The sequence below is a fragment of the Miniopterus schreibersii genome (genome assembly GCF_964146895.1).
Source record: "Miniopterus schreibersii genome assembly, chromosome: 2".
NCBI lineage: Eukaryota > Metazoa > Chordata > Mammalia > Chiroptera > Miniopteridae > Miniopterus > Miniopterus schreibersii.
In genome coordinates this window covers 107,057,268-107,074,735 of record NC_138102.1, presented here as the reverse complement: position 1 = coordinate 107,074,735, position 17,468 = coordinate 107,057,268, and the positions used below count along the sequence as shown (strand labels likewise).

General features: G+C 53.9%; 1 protein-coding gene across 3 annotated transcripts in view; it reads right to left on the bottom strand.

Moving 5' to 3' along the window:
• Positions 1-501: 501 nt before the first annotated feature.
• TSPAN9 (tetraspanin 9) overlaps positions 502-17,468 on the bottom strand; it is a 194,742-nt gene continuing 177,775 nt past the window's right edge. For all 3 annotated transcript variants that reach the window (XM_081128791.1, XM_081128792.1, XM_081128790.1), the window contains 6 exons: positions 8,682-8,873; positions 8,239-8,313; positions 6,916-7,017; positions 5,998-6,129; positions 5,507-5,590; positions 502-3,836 (listed from right to left, as the gene is read on the bottom strand). In XM_081128791.1, coding sequence (XP_080984917.1) covers positions 3,765-3,836; positions 5,507-5,590; positions 5,998-6,129; positions 6,916-7,017; positions 8,239-8,313; positions 8,682-8,873 — 657 coding nt within the window. In that variant the 3' untranslated portion in view covers positions 502-3,764. The remainder of the gene's footprint in view (positions 3,837-5,506; positions 5,591-5,997; positions 6,130-6,915; positions 7,018-8,238; positions 8,314-8,681; positions 8,874-17,468) is intronic.

Here is a 17,468-nt window from a genome sequence, read left to right as displayed (position 1 = left end):
GAGTGCAGCCCAGGTAAAGTCACACTACAAGGTCCCCTCCTGGCTCATATGAACCCCAGGATCATCAAAGGGACTGAGGAGATATTGTACCTAAAGCTGACAGTCCCTGCCCCACAGGGAGCCATGAATGACTTGTTGCTTACCCCTCTCCCAGCACACTGGGCCTGGGCCACAGGCTGGTGGTCTGGACGGGACAAATACGCAGATGGGAGCTGGCCTCTCCTGCAGAGGGCTCGGGACACTCAGACTGGCCCCTCACCAAACCTGCAGCAGGTCACCAGGCAAAAGAGGTGTTAGGATTCCTCAGGTACCCACAGAGGGACCCCCCCAACCCAGCAGATCTATACCCTGGGCCTGAGGAGAGATGAGGTCCTGGCTACGGAGTGTGTCTTGGACAGATAGTGGGACTGGTGCTTGACCCCCCACTGGTCTCCCACCAACCAGGACATGAAATGAGTCAGTCATGGCTGACAGAATGAACACACCACGGAGACAGCCTGCTTGTGCTTTTGACACGTTATCAGTTTTTATTTAAAAACATGCTAAAAACATGGTGTTCAATAAAGCCAGGACCAGGATGAAGGAAACGCAGATACGGCATCGCAAGCAGAAAAGTGCATTTGAAACCAACAGGCGTGCTCCCCTGCGCTGTCCGGGGCTGCCCGGGGCTGCGCAGGGTGTGGGCACCGTGGCCCCCAGGCCTCACCCTCAGAGTGCCCAGTCAGGGCAGAAAGGCCAGGCCCCACCCTGAACACTGCTTCACTGTGGGGAGAGGAGGACATGGGAGAATGGGAACATGAGTGCCAACCTCTGAAAGGCAGGACAAAGAGCAGACCCCAAGCACCTGGCCCCAGCTCCTATCCTATGCCAGGTCCCTGCTAGTTAGCACCTCCACCAGTGGGTGGGCAGGGGGCCCAAGAGCTGGGGACAGTCATTTCCATCCATCTGACTGGTCTTTGGCCACTAACACAAGGAGGGATGGCCACCTAGTTCCAAGTCAGACCAGAACATCTGCGTGAGTCTGGGGTGGGCTCAGCAGCCTTTCCGGAGAGCCTATGATGCAGGCCTAGGCCTGCAGGGGGAGCCCTGGTGGAGACTGTGCCTGCACCTGCTGCAGCCCCTCGAAACAGCTCAGCACCTGCTCACTCACCTCTCATGAGGTGGCTGCAGAGAAAGGCCACACAGGCACTCCCCTGATGTGACTGCAGGACCCTGACCTTCTGAGCCCTCTATAAACTGCCTGCATCAGACCTGACTAAACTAACTCTGACTGGTTAGGGAAGCCAGGACTGAGGCCTTCTGCAGTGTGGGCCAGACACAGGCTTGGAAGAGCACCCCCGGCCCATGCACTGCACCTTCCACCCAGGGTAGACTCAGCCAAATGACAGAACAACCAAGCACAGGGCGCAAGAAGGGAATTTGGGAACTGTGGACAAGGTTCTGCAGACAGATGAATGAGGTGGGGGGCTTGCAGGAGGAAGGGGGTCTGTGGCAAGGGCTCCAGGGCCAAAGGATGCCCCTGAAGCTCCAGAAACATAAGATTGCCAGGGAGGCTATACCCCCAAGGTGCTAGGCTTTTGCTGTTGATTTTAACAAAAATTAAAAATTGCATTGATAGGCATAAACAAACCCACCCCCCTACCCCAGCATAAATCATTATGCACCAGGTCCCACTGTGCGACGTGAATGCTTGTTTGCCGAGTGTCTCCACAATGGCGTGGTGGCATGGCTGTTCTGAGGTCTGCAGACGGGTTCCCGGGGAGGCAGCTGAAGCTCCTTACCAGGAAGACCAGACAGAGGACCCAGAGGCAGTTTTGCTCAACCATGTGCTTTCCCATCCTCCACCCCAGGAACACCTTCCCAGCTCTCCCATCTGCACCAGTGCTCCTGTCTCAGGGGAGTGGCTCTACTGCTCAACTCACTGAGACTACTCTATTCTCTACTCTCCACCCTCCAAAAATGTGAATCCTGAGCTCACCCAAAGCTCTGTACTCCTGGTCCTGACTACACTGCACTTGTTAGTGGAGGAGATGCTGGCTGGGCTGCTGAGTCACAGCTCTTAGAACAGACAGGTGGAGGTTGGAGAGAAGATATGAGCCTGGTGAAAAAACTAGGTATGGAACCAAGTGGTGTAAGAAAAGGCAACCTCCCATGAGGCCCCACCTGGGGAAGCACACTGGGTCCTACCTAGCTTGTGGGGAACCTTCTCAAGCTCTGTCCCACGGGTTCTTGACTTTCTTCTTTAACTGCAAAATGCTGGTGTAGGCCAGCATAAGCGCTGGGGCCCCCTTGCAGTCGAATGCCCCGCCTACTTGCTCATCTCCCAGGCCCTGACTCAGGCTGCTTTAGTCCTGGGGCTACTTAACAGGATCCAGTCTGACCTCTCTCAGTTTTCTATACTTTCCTTGGGGTCACAGAGGATGTGATCATCACCCAGCCCACCATCAATGAGCCCCGAGGAAGGATATGGGTCCTGGGACCTGGGTGGACACCTGTCCCTTCCTCCCAGCAGGGAACCAGCAGCCCAGTGAACTGGCTGGAATGATCATGGGCACCACTTCCACCTGCCCCTCCTGACTGCCACAGGGCCTCTACCACTGAGCAGCAAAACCTTGGGACTGCTTCTCCTCCCAGAAGCAGTGTGAGAAAGTGAGCAGCAGCTGAACGAGAGGTATGTGTCCAAGAGTTTCTAGCAGGAATGTCTGAAATCACTGGGGTTGGCAGAACCTGTCGCAGGAAGGCCCGCAGGGGGAGTGGCGGGGGCAGGGGTAAGGAGGGGCCTCCCATGCCAGCAGAGGGCAGGGGAAGGGAAAAAAGAACAACTGCTCATCAGTGAAGTGGAAGGACCCACGATGGCTCCAGCCATACTCCTGGGAAAGCACCTCGCCAGCCTCTAGCAACCCCTGCTGCTCTGGCCTCTTGCACCAGCATTCGCCAACCCGTTGCTCCTGTGCAGGACGCTCCTCCATGTTGCTTCATGATCCTCATTTCACCTCCTCTTCCAGGCTCTTGTGCCAAAGATGCTGCCCTGGGCCAGGGAGAGCAGTCCTTGCCGGCCCTCCTCTCAGTGCCTCAGAATGCAGGCTGGCGCACCTCACCCAAGCGCCTCCTGAGTGTTGCACAGTGGTTTGTCCTGATTGAAACCAGACAGATGTCCTCTCTCCCACCCATCTCCCACCCTCAGAAAAAAATCAAACCATTACAGAAATCAACACAGTAAAAAGTTATAAATCAGAAAGCTAACCCTAAACTTATCTGAGATAATATTCCTGAATAATCATAATCAGAGTAAAATAAAATAAAAAAGTTATACTGTAAGGTATAAAAAGCCTGGGCAAGATGCTCCCTGGGTCCCTGGCTGGAGGCGGCCTCTCCCGCTCTCCCGTGGGGTGGCCTCTGCTGGGCAGTCTCTCCACCAGGAGGGAACATTCCACTGCACCCCCATGCGGCACAGTGTCAGTGAGGAAGGGCGGGGTAGACACACATCAGTGCTGGGGCCTCCTCAAGCATGTCCCCTGGCCCACCCTGTCTTCTTTGGCAAATACACAGATGCAGGAATCCAGGCACCCCCAGCACCCCAAGGTCTCCATGCCTCTTCCTCCCTGGCCTTCCACCCCAAGAAGGCTGAGGCAGGGTAAGTAGGGAGGGCGGCTGGGGGAGGTGGGGGCAGGGGTCAGCAGTCTGGAGTGCGGGCAGGCAACACAAAGCTCAAATCTCCTTCCCTGGCACAGTGTCCGTGTGGGGGCTGGGCTCCCGCCGGCCGCTCAGGCGTCATACTTTTTACCAGTCCGGTGGATGTGCTGGAAGAGGGTCATGGAGAAGGCCATGCCCAGAATCTGAAAGACACGGGGAACAGGCCTTAAACAAAAGCCCCATGGCCGGGGTCTGACACAGGCAACCTAAAGCAAATGGTACACCTGTGTGTTTGACAAATGCTGGTGGAATGAGGACAGTGGTGAACAGAGGAGGACACCCAGGGACCAGCCCAGGGCCACATGGGTGAGCTCAGCCCTCAGAGCCGTCTGTACAGAATGTCGCTGAACCTCTCCAAGGCATGGTGACCTCCCCATCTCAGTGCTGTGGTGAGGCCTGAATGCACAAAGGACCTGACCCTAACGGTAGCTAACAAGGAAATTCAGAGGGGGAAGGAATGCAGCAGGAACATGAAAAACCCGTGCTGAGTCACTTCTGTTTGGTTCTGGAAAACACGATGTGATGTCTTCGGCTGCAGCAGACACGTCTTACCAACGAGGCTTAGGACAAAATTACACGCGTTTGTTGTTCCCTCCACTCCTGAATCCTAAAAGGTGGTGACCCAGAGCGGTGCAGGAGCAGGAAGGAGCCAGCCTGTGGCCTCACAGTCACCACAGATAGTGTGCAATGGGCACAGGCCATCAAGCAGGTGACTGGGGACACTGTGTGCCTCCCATGGCACTCATACCAAAGGTTTAGGCATAAATGGAGGAGGCCGTGGCTGGTGAGCCCAGTTCCAGGGCTCTGGTCCAAGTCGAGGCCTGCACGAGTAGACCTGAGATGAACCCCACTCTCAGTACTAAACAGAACCTTGCTTCTTGTGAGCGCACCTCACATCACAGCTCCATGAATGACAGCAGGTTCATCTGCTCAGCCTGCAAGCGCTTAGATAAATCAGACATGATCTGGCCTCCGGGCCCAAGAGTTTAGGATAAGAAAGATAACTTCATGCAGGATGTTGACCATCTTCCCATGGACTGACCAGTTCAAGTACTCCAAGAGGAATCAGACACGAAGGCTCCTGCTCACCAGGGATAGGAGCCATACATGGTGGGTACAGGAGGGAGCCCAGGAAATGCTTGTCCCAGAAAGGTTGGGGGTCTCATGTTCCCAGACAGCTATGTCAGCCTCACCATCAGGATGAGAGGCAGGAACCCCCCCCCCCCCTTCTCTCTCCATCATCTACACTAGGCCTTCCAAAGAACAACTGTCACAAAGAGCCTGGTAATAACAGCAGGGCACTTCCTATGTGCCTAGTGCTGCTCTAGGCCCGACGTTAGGCATATTAATCTCACTTACTGTTAAGAAGTAGCACAATGATTATGCCCTTTATACTGATCTGGAAATTCAGGCACAGATGCTAATCAGTATGCCCAGGTCACATATGTCTAATAGATGGTGAGACCAGGACTGACACCTGTAGGGTCTGGCCCATGAGCCCACACTCACAATCGTTACTGAGGACTCAGGTTTCATTCAGTTCGGCCACAAGGTAAACACCCCTGTGGAGTGGGGACAGGTGTGTTCACCAGCAAACCCACACACAGGCTGCAGCAATGCCAGCATCAGGCCCAAGGCTCAGGAAATGTAAGGAAGCAGAGCCCTGTGGGGCCTGCAGCAGGACAGGCATCTAGAGACCGCAGAGCAGAGCAGGAAAGCACGTGGACGTCGGGCTGCCTGGGTCAGTGACTTAGCCTTCGGGGGTTTGCTGTTCTCCAGCTGGGATGCAGCAAGGCTCAGACAGCCCTCTTACCTGCATGATAAGGATGCACATCCCCACCGTGCCGAGCACGTGCTTGTTGTCATCAAACCACATCTTCACCTTTTCATAGCAGCCCTAGGGAGCGAGGGCCACAAGGTGAAGGGCCCAGCATGACTATGAGCACCAGCCTCGCCCAGCCACCCCAGCTTTCTCCTTCAGCCCTTGTCTCTGCTCTTTCCTCCTGTTCCCCTCTGACCTTCAGCCTGGTCCTCCTGCCTTTGAGCAGCCCCTGCCCTGCCCAGGACTCCACCTACAAGGCCCCACTGCACAGCCTCAGACCCCCACCCTATGATACTCCCAACTGTGGGTCCAGGGTCCCCATTTCCACCTGCCTTTTGGCTTCAGTCCTGTGTACCCCCACCACACTCCCCATTAAGCCAATTCCTTGGTGCCCCAGGCCACCCTCCCTCCCCTGTGGGTGTCCTCTTGCAACCACACAGGCTCCTGGGAGGAGGACCCAGGGAAGCGGCCTCAGGCCTCACCGTTCTCCACAGCGGGGTGGTGCTGTTGCGTCCACAGCCCTGGGAGTTCTCCATGCAGCAGCGGTCGGGGACCGTGTTCTCGCCCAGCACCGGGTACCAGTCTGTGTAGTCGGTGACACCACAGCAGCGCATCTGTGGGTGGGATGCACAGGGTCAGACATGCCATGGCCTGCCATCCTCCTCCCGGCCTTCCCCTGTCCAGGCCAACCCAGCCCCACAGAGCTGCCACCCTGGAGTTCAGCAGAGGACACAAAGGCCTTCTTTTGGCCTCAGCTGGGCCCACAGGGGAAGTAAGTGATAGCTCCTTCCTGGAGGCCACAGCGAGAAGACAGAAATGCTGCCTGCCCTTCAGAGCTGGGCACTGGACACGGGGCAGGAGTGCTCAACCATCCACTCCCCACCAGCACCTCTTGCTCTGGGCTTGACAGGCTGTCCCAAGCTGGCACCTGCCCCTCCCAAGCGCTTAACATGGAACATCCAGGCTGTACTGACTGTTTTTCTCTTAGAATCAGAGCCTCCTTACCTGAGCCATGACCAGGGAGGCATAACTATAACTTATTTTATTGCTAAAATAAATTCTGTCACTCATTCCAAAGCTTCAGAAAAGGACTCGGATTATCCAAATTGATTATCCATCCTTCCCAGCTCCCTATGCCCACTTAGCCAGCCACTCACATGGCTCCCTCAGGCCTGTCCACTCCCGTGCCCAGGTCCTGCTCGGCCTCCTTCACTCACCTCCTCATTCCCCTCCAGCTGTATCCCACTAGATGGTGTCTGACTCAACAGCTCTCACTTACAAACCGGAAAGCACAGGTCCCAATTCAGTGACCTGGGTGGAGTGTGAGGCCCAGGCTGCCATGCCTCCTCCCGCCTGCTGGCCCCTGCCACATCCAGTCCACAGCGCTGTCCACCCCTTACCTCGGCCTGGATGATGTTCCAGGCATTCTTCAGCCCCACGTTGTTCTCCGTGTTGTACAGCAGCAGGCCTTCTTTCAAGTCCTTCTTGGCGTTCTCGTTTACCTGTCACATTGAGGCAGACAGACAGGGCAGTTGGGACCAGGATACAACCTGCCCAGGTCATCTAGAACTGCTGGCCACCTCTCTTCCAGATTGGGGGAGGGCCCTGGGGGTGGGGTGCTGGGGCAGGGTAGGTTCACACTCCCAGCTTCAGTCTGCACCCACTGACTCCCACGAGAGCTGAACCCTTTGGGCCACAGCTATTAACACTCAGAGGCAGAGACCAGCCACACACAGGCCACTCTGCTACCCCACCCACATGCTCTCCCATGCTGCCCCTGTCAGAAGACACCCTGGGCACCAGAGAGTGCCAAATCAGTCACTTTGATCTCAGGTCCACACCTCACTAGCTTACCTCTGCTTTATCTGTAATAAGCTAGAATAGTAATATCTACCTCTGGGGCTGTGAGAATTAGAGGAAACAATTCTTATAAAGAGCCAAGAACAGGACTGGCACAGAGGGATCTCTTAATATTATTTCTTCCCTTTCATAAATGCAAAAGAACTCTTGTTTCTAATCCTAACAATGACCCTACCTTCCAGTGTGGCCTGGGCAAGTACTTCAAGAACCCAAGGAACAGACAGTGGCATAATTCCTGGGCACAGTGCACCAAAGGGACTGAGCGCTTGGCTAGTCGTTCCTGGGAGCACCAATAGAAGTTCTCCAAACTGACTGGGAACTATCTAGTCTGGCGAGGTTGCCAGGGGTCACCCCAACATCCTCCTGAACCCTGCAGTGCAGTCTGGGAGTGGTTGCTCTGCCCTCAGAGGTCTCTAGAAAAGGAAGTGTAGCTACCCTTCACTGTTAGCCCTACTCATGGTGTCACCTGCTAAGTTCTTGCATGTTTCCAATGGGTTATCCTCAAATCACCCAGCCCAACCACTTAGTGAGGTCCAAATCCCTTCTCCCCATGGTCAACACACATATGCTTGAATGCTCCCAGTGATGGGGAGCTCACTATGCAAGGGGCAGTCCACTACATCCCTGGACAATTTAGAGGACTCAACTTCCTAAGACTACACAAGGGAACCAACCATCCCAAATGCACCCTCTCCATGCTGCCCCAGCAAAACCTTTCATCTGGGCCTTTCCTAGTTCTCCTGGTTCTACCTGCCTTTCCTCGCAGGTACTACCTGTCAGCGCATTTCCTCTGGCTTGCCCCAGTTTGACCCAACCCCAAGGACAATGAAATTCCATAAGCCCCCCCCTTCCTGAAGGCTCACCTTGTCCATGTAGACAAAGAAGAGGATAAGTAAGATCAGCTCTGCTAGGAGGATGATCAACAGGACGATGAAAAACTGGAAAGAGAAGGTGCAGGCGTGAGCACGAGGTGACGGTGGGGGCCGGAGAGGGGCACAAACAGGAACAATGGCAGGGAGGCAGGGGCAGGCAGCACTTAGCCAGGGCTTCCCAGGTATGGAGAGGTAACCTACTTCTGAGGAAACCCAGATAGGTAGGGGAGGGCCATTAGGTAGACGCCAATCAAGGAGTGGGAAGGACAACTAGGGCAGGGATAGCCAAGGATGAGGAAGAGGGGTGTGGTTGGGCAAAGGACATTCTGGAAGCAATTGCCCTGGGCTCATGTTCCCAGGCCTTGCCTGTTGCCATGGCCCAAATGCAGGGTGAACCAGGTTTCAGAGGGGTTGGGGTGTGGAGTCCAACTTACACTGAGGAGGAGGCACTTGTTTTCCTTGATGGCCCCCAGGCAGCCCAGGAAGCCCGTCACCATGACAATGGTTCCGATGGCGATGACTAGGTTGGCTGCAGACAGCGAAGGAAAGCTGGGGGAGAAGGTGGCAAAGTTGCCTTGGGACACGGAGAGCCAAATGCCCACTCCAAGCAGCCCACAGCCACAGAGCTGGAGAGAAAGCAAAACCTGTTAGACTGGCACTGCTCTTGCATTCACCACCAGCAGACTTGAAAGACTCTGTTTCCCACCCCTAACTCTGAGACACAGAAAGGGTGAGAACTGGGCTACTGGTCAGACATAGTCACAGCCTCAACTCATGTTGGTTGTGTGACCCAGACAAATCCATTCAGCCTCACTGTGTCTCAATCTCCCCATCTGGCAAATGGGGTTATACTGGCTTCACCAGCCCTTAGGGTCACTCTGAGGATCAAATTAAATGAGACACAGGCAAAAGCATGTGGCAAATATTGCAGGTCCTAGATGCATATAAGTAGCTGCAGTTATTCCACCTGGCAGGGGGGAGTCTCTAGCATTCAGGAAAGAGTCTGGGGAAGCCATAAGGACTTGTCTTGGGGCCAGGAAGAGAATCTCAATGCCCAGTTTCTCAGAGCCAGACCTTCCAGTGACTGCACCCTGTTGCCCTGACCAGAAGGGTCATTTGCCCACTGTTCTCAGGAGCCTGAAGAACAAATTTCCCACAGATGAAAAAAGAAAAGGACTCGCTGGGCTGGTTGAGAGGCTGACTGAGGGGCTGGCCAATGTGTAGGGCGTAGCAGCCCATCACTGCCTTCACCATCCATCTGTGAGCCAGCAACCAGCACTATGGGCCTGAAAACTGAATGTTCAACAGCACCCCTGGGGCCGCTGCCGCCACTTGCTTCACCTGGGGAAGTTTCGGTTTCATTGGCTGCAAATCTCCATGTCTGCCTTATTTTATGCTTGATATAGCTGACAGCCCCCTCCCTCCCGTAGCCCAGGGGAAGTGTGCTGAGTCTGAGAAGCCAATCAATCAGTCAACCAATATTTATTGAGTACCTACAGCATGCAGCATCCTGTGCCAGAAGAGCAACAACTGCTTTAGAGACCTCCTTCCCCAGGCCTCCACTCGGGTGGATGGGAGCAATAAAAAAACAGCATCTAACCCTGGCAGTATACACTGGTGCCAAATAAATGGTACAGGAGCTCAGAGGAGGCAGTCACTGTCCTGGTCCAAGATGCCAGTTGGTGGAAACAGTCCCTCAAGGATGGGGGGACTTGGGGCAGGTGATGGGCAAGAATGTTCTACATAAGGGCTGGGGAGGCCAGACATGGATGGTACCCGGCTCCAGCTGGCCCTGGTTGTGCCACCTTGCAAACTCCTTTTATTCTGAATCAGAATAATAACACCTACTTCCTGGATTGCTGTGGGAACTTACGTGAAAGCAAGCATGGGAAATGGGTAGCAAGTAGCAATTCCTGTGTGCTGGAAGCTGTGCTGTTACCCCTGGGAACCAAGCTCAGGGAGGAGACACTGATGTATCAGGGAAGACAAGCACCCCACAAACCCAAACTGAGCCTCTACTTAATAAGTGCCAGCCCCCTTCCAAGTGCTAGAGGGCTGGTAAAAGGTGCCTATAAAGGCCTGGCCCTCGTGAAGAGGGAGCTCCTACATAGGACACAGCTGTTACACAAGCAAACATCTCATGGAGTTTCAGGTGCTGATATGTGTGTGAAGAAAATTCAGGATGGGTACAGAGTTAGAAAGTAACTGGGGACACAGTGGTCAGGGAAGGCCTCAAGAAAAGGTGGCATTTGTGTAGGGACCCAAATAAAGAGGGGAAGTGAGCCACGTAAATATTTGGGGGAAGAGTGTTCTCACAGAGGGAACAGCAGTGCAAAAGCCCCAAGGGGAGAATGAGCCTGGGCAGCCACAGAGCAGCAAGGTGCTCAAGTGGCTACAAAAGAGTGAAGGACAAGTGGTAGGGGCCAGTAGGCAGGGTGGCAGGGGACAGATGAGACAGGACCTTGCAGGCATCAGGAGAGAAAATGTGGGTGCTGTTCTTAGTGGGGCAGGAAGCCTCCGGATCTGGAGAGTGACATGATTTATGTTTCCAATAGATTGCTCTGGCTGCTGTTGGGAGAACAGGACATTGGAGGGCCAAGGAGCAGAGACAGCAATCAGGAGGCACTGTGGTGGTCCGGCTGGTGGTGACCTACACCAGGTGCTTACAGAGGACTGGACAGAAATGGTCCACTTTGAGACATATTTGGGAGGCAGTATTGACAGGGGCTTGCTGGGCTTTAAACAATGAGTAGGATTTTGATAAATGGGGAAACAAAGGTGGTGCAGACTGAGCATAACAGAGAAGTTGGGAAATTCCCAAGTATTACTAAACCAGAGACTGTTCGAAGAGTACAGGGGGATGGGAGTTGGGTAAGTGGAGCAGCTGCCTGGCTCTCCCACAATGTGGAGAGGGGTCCTGCACCTCCTATAACCTTCAGCAGCCCCAGGTGGAACTAGGGCAAGGCTCCCAAAGTGTGGGCACACACAGGCCCAGAGCACCCACCCAATGGGGGCATCTCTAAGCTTTGCCAGGGGAATAACCCCTGCAACCACTAGGTGGCGCTCCAGGCCGGGTCAGAAGCTCTGGGTTTGCCAGTTAAGGCGCTGAAACTTTCATCCAACTTGTCACTGACTTTCTTCAATCTGGTAAGTATCTATGCTGCTGTCTCAATTTTTCTTTCATTAATCATACCATGGAAATTCATGATCTTCATGCTGAAGATTTATGGCTCTAAAAGCCAGACTCTGGAATGAATGAGAGGAAAACCCGTTGCTGCCGGGTCACTTGCTGCAGGGAGAGGATCCTACTAAAGAGAGCTGACCTTGGACTCCTGGACCTGTAGGATACCCCTACCACCCTGCAGCTGGAGACATCAGGCCTCCAGGACTCACCCCAGAGAATACAGCTTTCCCCCAAAGCCAGTTCTCACTGCGGGTGGCCTTGGTGGGATCCCTTCTGTGCCTCCATTCTCCATTTCCCTCCTGGTGGTGGGAACTGATGTGAGTTCAAGGAGTCTCCACCCAGTAAAAGCTCAACAATTCAGAAGTTCCAAGAGCTGGTCATTTCTCAGCACTGCTTCTCTGACCCCACACTGCATGCTCTTCGGTCTGCAAGCTTCCCAAGACCCACCGGCAGGCTCCTTTCTCCACCCTGAGAGAAGGGAACTGTGGTCCTGGTCCTGCCCCCCCCCCCCCCCCCCCCCCCCCCCCCCCGTCTGCTTCCCTCCTTACTGTCTGTCTGAGGTCCCACCATGCCCCAGGCTAGATCCCAGGTGAGATCTGCTGCCTACAGGTGTCAACCCAACCAGCAGCCTGTACCTAAGTCCAGGGGTGGGGAAAGGCCTGCTATATAACACCTGCTGAATGAGTGAGACCCCAGTCACTCTCCCATATTTCCTCAGGGGTCTCTGCTGAGATGGACCCTGTGTCGCCATCTTGGAGGACCCAGAACCAGCAGAGCCTCCAGGCAGGAAGAATACAAACATCAGGCCCTAAGTTTACAAATAAGGACACTGAGAGGGAACAGGCAATTGCCACCCTGCCAGGGTAGGCCCAGAACCTGGTTTCCTGGCGTCTGCTGCAGAGCCTTCCACACTGCCACTCCTAGGAGGCTGTGAGTGCATGCTGAGCCCCGGCCAACAGGTGGAAAGCACCCTAAACCCCACCTTAGGCCCTGTCTCATGCCCAGATCCCAGAATACTCCCCTCTCTGCCTCTGGCCTCTGTTTTTCAGCCCAGCCTACATTGAGCTGCCTGAATCCTTTTTCTAAAATGCCTGTTTCATGGATGCTCCCCCTCTGGGGAGCACTCCTGCACCTTTCCCTCCCCCTCTTCTCCTCTGGTGCATTACCTTTCCCTTTCCCTCTCCTAAGCTCCAAGGGCCCTTCTTTTGCTTCTGTAACTTGTTTCCTGAGCCTACACAGTCCAGCTGGCTCACTTCTACTACCTTGGAAACTTTCTCTTATAATTTGAAAAAAATTAAAATAAGCAAAGTAAAATGACTCTTTCATCATGCTGTTCACCATGTGACCTTACAACTCTTTAGCTCTCTGAGGCCCAATTTCCTTTAAAATGTGGGATTTGGACTAGAGAATTCCTCTGGTCCCTTCCAGCACAGGTTTAGTCAAGATTGGACAAATGCTCTCATCTCCTAGCCCAGTGGTTCTCAATCAGGAGCAATTTCACTGCTGGAACATCTGGCAATGTCTAGGACAGTTTTGGTTGACACAACTTGGGGAGAGGACTGCTACTGGCATCCTAGTGAGTAGAGGTCAGGGGTGCTGCTAAACATCCAACAATGTATAGGACTGTCCTACACACACACACACACAAAAGAACTATCCAGTTCCAAATGTCAGTTGAGGAGAAACTGCCCCAGCCCATCCCATGCCAGGTGTCCATTGTCTGGCTCTCAAAGCCCTGAGAAGACACCATCAAAGAAAGAACCTGGTGGGGCAGGTTCCCTCCAAGGGTGAGGCAGTGTTCTGGCTCTGAGAGGGTCCATACAACATGAGAGGAGAAAATGTTGAGAAGACTCCACTGGGGAGCTGGCAAGGGCTGGGACCAAGTAAGAGGCCAATGTCTGTTGTGTGGCAATGGGCAGGAGGGAGGAGTTGACAGCAGAAAAGGTTTGCTGGGCAGGAGAGCAAGAAGACAGGAAGCCAACATTCAAAGGCAGAGCAGCGGGCTAGGAGACGGTGAGGAAGGGATGGGAGAGGGGAAGAACAGGGAGGGGAGCTGCCTCATATGGAGGGTGTCAAACACAGGAAGGAGGCAAGGTCTGCAGTGGCACAGCCAAAGAGTCCATGCCAGAGAGCTTAGCTGGTGGCATTCGGGAAAATTCCCTTCCAAAACCAGAGGGTTGTCTCAGCTGAGATGACCGAGCTATAGTCAGCCCAAGGCAGGAAGAGACTGGGGCGAGGCAGGGTGACTCAGGGGGCCGGGATCCAGCCCACACTAGCATCGACTGACCCAAGGTCAACAGCCAGGCCTAGTCAGCCCCCTCTCCAAGCAGGAACTGGCTCAGGGATCACCCTGACAAGTCTCCCCTGCCCCTGCCCCCCAATAACCAAGGACATTTCTAAATACTTTCAATTCAGGCTCCAAATAAATCCACATCAAAACATGAGAAAACGAGTTCCCACCCTTGCATTTGCCCATGGCCTTGATCTCTGTGAGAGCTGGGATTTGGGTCTGTTTCGTTCTTTGCTAAACACCCAGAGCTAGAACAGTGCCTCACCCATGGCAATGCCTTTGGATCTCCCTCCTACAGGACTCTCCTGTCTGGGCCTTAAGAGGGCTGTCTCAGGATCTTCCCATCACCCTTGGGCCCCTCCACCAGATGCACAGTGAGTGAGCTGAGGCCTAGTGGGCTATGGCCACACAGTGAACTAGCACTCCAGACTCACCTCATTTATTAAGCCTGTTGTAAAGAGCCAATATCCCCATCGCATTTTTCCTCATCTTCAGTTCGAAGCATATTGATTTGTAGTTTTAATATATGCTTCTGCCATGTAGCCTTATGTATTTTTCATATAGACATCCCATTTCTCTGGGGGTGAGGCCCATAATTTCCCCTGAAACCAAGCTCCCTCCTGAGCTTCCATCCCCACTTACACACTGCTCAGAGCTCAGGGGCAGCCACTCCTTGTGTCCCCTCATAACTGCCACAGCCTCTCTCCTGTGTGGGGGTGGCCCTCCCCAGGGGTGACCTCCTGTGCCAGGGCTGGACCCAGAGTTGGGCACCTCAGGGACCAACCGTCTGTGGAGACTGATGCCCACCCTCATTGAAACACCAGCACTTCCAGGGCCAGGTCCATGTCTCTTCCACTGCAGGGCCCAGAACATGCTACATAAATATTGGATGGATGGATGGATGGATGATGGGAGGGTTGGGGAGGGCCTGAGCAGGACACAGCCTGGGAATAGGACCAGACCCAGACACCCAAACCCACCTGAAAAAGAAGCACCCCCATGCACCCCATCTTTGTTATTTCTTGAACCCCAGTGCACCAAGCTACTCCCAATTTACCCCCCTCAGCCCCTCATTTGCCTGTAAGTCCCCTGCTCCATTTGCCCAGACCCCTTGGAGCCCATCACACCCTCTGGCTATTTTCACCTGGCTGCTTCATGTGTCACTACAGAGCCCCCAGCCCAGCCCCTAGCCCACCATCCCGCCTCATCCCCTCTTCATTTTGCAGGAGCTTTTCAAACACCAGGTCTCAGCATTCCCCAACACTCTTTATGAGCCAGAGCCAACCACAATGTTTAATGGCATTTAATAAATTAGTAGATGTGGAAAAGAAAAAAGAAAACCAAAGTGACTTTAATTTCACAGCCTGACATGTGGCTTGTAATGATCCTTCTGGCCCGGGAGAAGCCAGCCTGCCAAGAAATTCATCACTGGGAGAAGGGACCATAGGTCAGTGCTGGAAGTGGGGCCACCAGTTTGTATTTCAGATGCCTGTTGCCTCCAAGGGGCCTTGTCACAGCTCATTCATAGTCACAGCTGTAAAGGAGGCGCGGGGGGGGGGGGGGGGGGGGGGGGGGCGACGACAATGCTTCTAATTCTGCATAGAGCAAAAGGACAGGACAGAGTCACAAAGATGTCTTTGCCAAAGTCACCCAGCAGGTAGGATGATGGCAGCACAGAGGGGGAGGTGGCCACTCAGTGAGAGGTCTTCTCTGTGTAAGCTATCCCTGGCCCCAGGCCATCCAGCCTCATCCCCGCGGTCCCAGTGCTCACCATCCTACAAGATGCTCCATTCCATTTACACAACTCTAACTGGACAAGAATTCTTTCTTTTTAACTCAAGAATCTACTCTCCCATGGCTAACATGCCTCAGTGCTAGTTTTGCCCAAGAAGCCCACTCAAAACAGGTGTGGCAGCCTTTAAATATCAGAAGGCCGGTATCTAACATTCCTGCCCATCTTCTCCTGGCCTAAAGGGCTCTGAGATCTTCCACCTCCACCCTCCACTGCTCATTGCTATCCCAAACTGAAAGTTAGAGTCCAGCTATGGATGGACCAGCACAGAGTATAAAGATACCACTCTCCCCTCCTGCACTTTGAGCTCTATATTTCTAGTAATCCAGCCTAAGTCTCCACTGCCTTGGCTGGCAGCCACAGCACAATTTTGGCTCACACTGAGCTTGTGCATACCTTAAAGCCAAACAGCATGATTCCTCCATCAGTCTTTTTTTGACCTCACATTTTCTCTCAAAGCCTCCAATTTCTTCACAAGTTCACAGCCCCAATATCACCAGCTTGCATAGGTGATAGAAATATCACACCCATATATCTGAACTGAGTTTTCCTCCAAATACCATTACATGAAGCATTTGCATCTCTAAAACCCAGTTACATTTTGCTGACGGAAGAATCAGGTTATTTTCTATCTGAGGTGGGTCTAGGGAAGAGCATTTCAACGTGGCCAATCGTAAGGGATGATGTATTGGGAGCTGCATGTCTCGGAGGCTAAAAAAGCTCTTAAATTCCATGTTTCCAGAGTCCACTTCTCTCCAGTGAACTTTGTAGGGACACTGAGAATGTGGTAACCCCCTCCCCAATTCACCAGAACACCCAATCTGTTGAGAGTAGATCCCGTTACAAAATACCTCTTATAGTTTAAAACTCTAAAAAGCCCATGGGGATTAGAGTCTGTGATGAAGGAGGTCCCACTTGAGACTTTGAGGACAGTCCCTTCCCACCCCCCAGTGGGTTGAGGGCCCTAGGCAGGGGGAAATGCCCAGTTTCCAGCAGTTCTGGCCCCCAGAGGGCCGCGCAAAGGGCCTGGTGTTCCCTGACCCCAGTGAGGCAGGATGGGGTTGGGGAGTGGAGGTTGGCTTGGCTGAAGCACTGCCCATCTGTCTGGGCTTCCTGGCCTGGCCTCAGCATGCAGGGCACCTGCCCTGCCAGGGGCACACTCCAACCAAGGCATCTGTGGGATCCAGGGTGACATGGTTCTGGGGGCAGGGAGAATCTGGATCTGTCCCTGGGCTTCAGAGGCCCAGGCAGTGGTGCCGAGATCAGGACAGTCCCTAAGCCAGCTGATGCCTAGAGAGTAAGTAAGGAGCAAGAACTAGACATGGGGAGGAGAGCTGGTGTCCAACTGTGCTCTCCTAACACAGCCCCTTTAAATTCCCATTTTCCACTGCCATTCCTCTGCCCAGGAGAAAGGCCTGCAGAGTAACAGAGCTCACCTCCCCCACCTCCACCTGCACCCCAGTTCCCAGGCCATCTGGACTCCTCAACTCTGACAGAAGGTCCAAGATCAATTTTCTCAGGTGCCAGCATCTTTCCATCTTCTCAAACTGACCTGCAGGCCTTCTGGCTCTATGGGGAAATGAGAAAGGAAGCAGAGACAGCTCAGCACCCCCCAAGGGGGCCAGGAGTGTGACTGAGGCCGCCAGAGGGAACGAAGCCTGAGGAACAGCCCCCAGAAGGACCACAGAATGATGTGCAGCTGGGTGCCAAAGAGCAGTAGATGATACAAAGCACCTGCCAGCCTTGTAAAGCAGGAGCGATCACTCACAGTCCATAAACATCGATTCACGCCACCACCGCAGCCCCGGCAGGCAGGCTTCGTTCTTCCAGTCCAGCCCACTGTAGGCCCAGGCGGGGTGGGCAGTGAAGGGAGAAGGGACACAGGTGCACCTGTACCCCAGCATTCCCTAGCTCGGTCCAGCCCTTCTCACTCCCACTCACTGCTGGCAACAGGA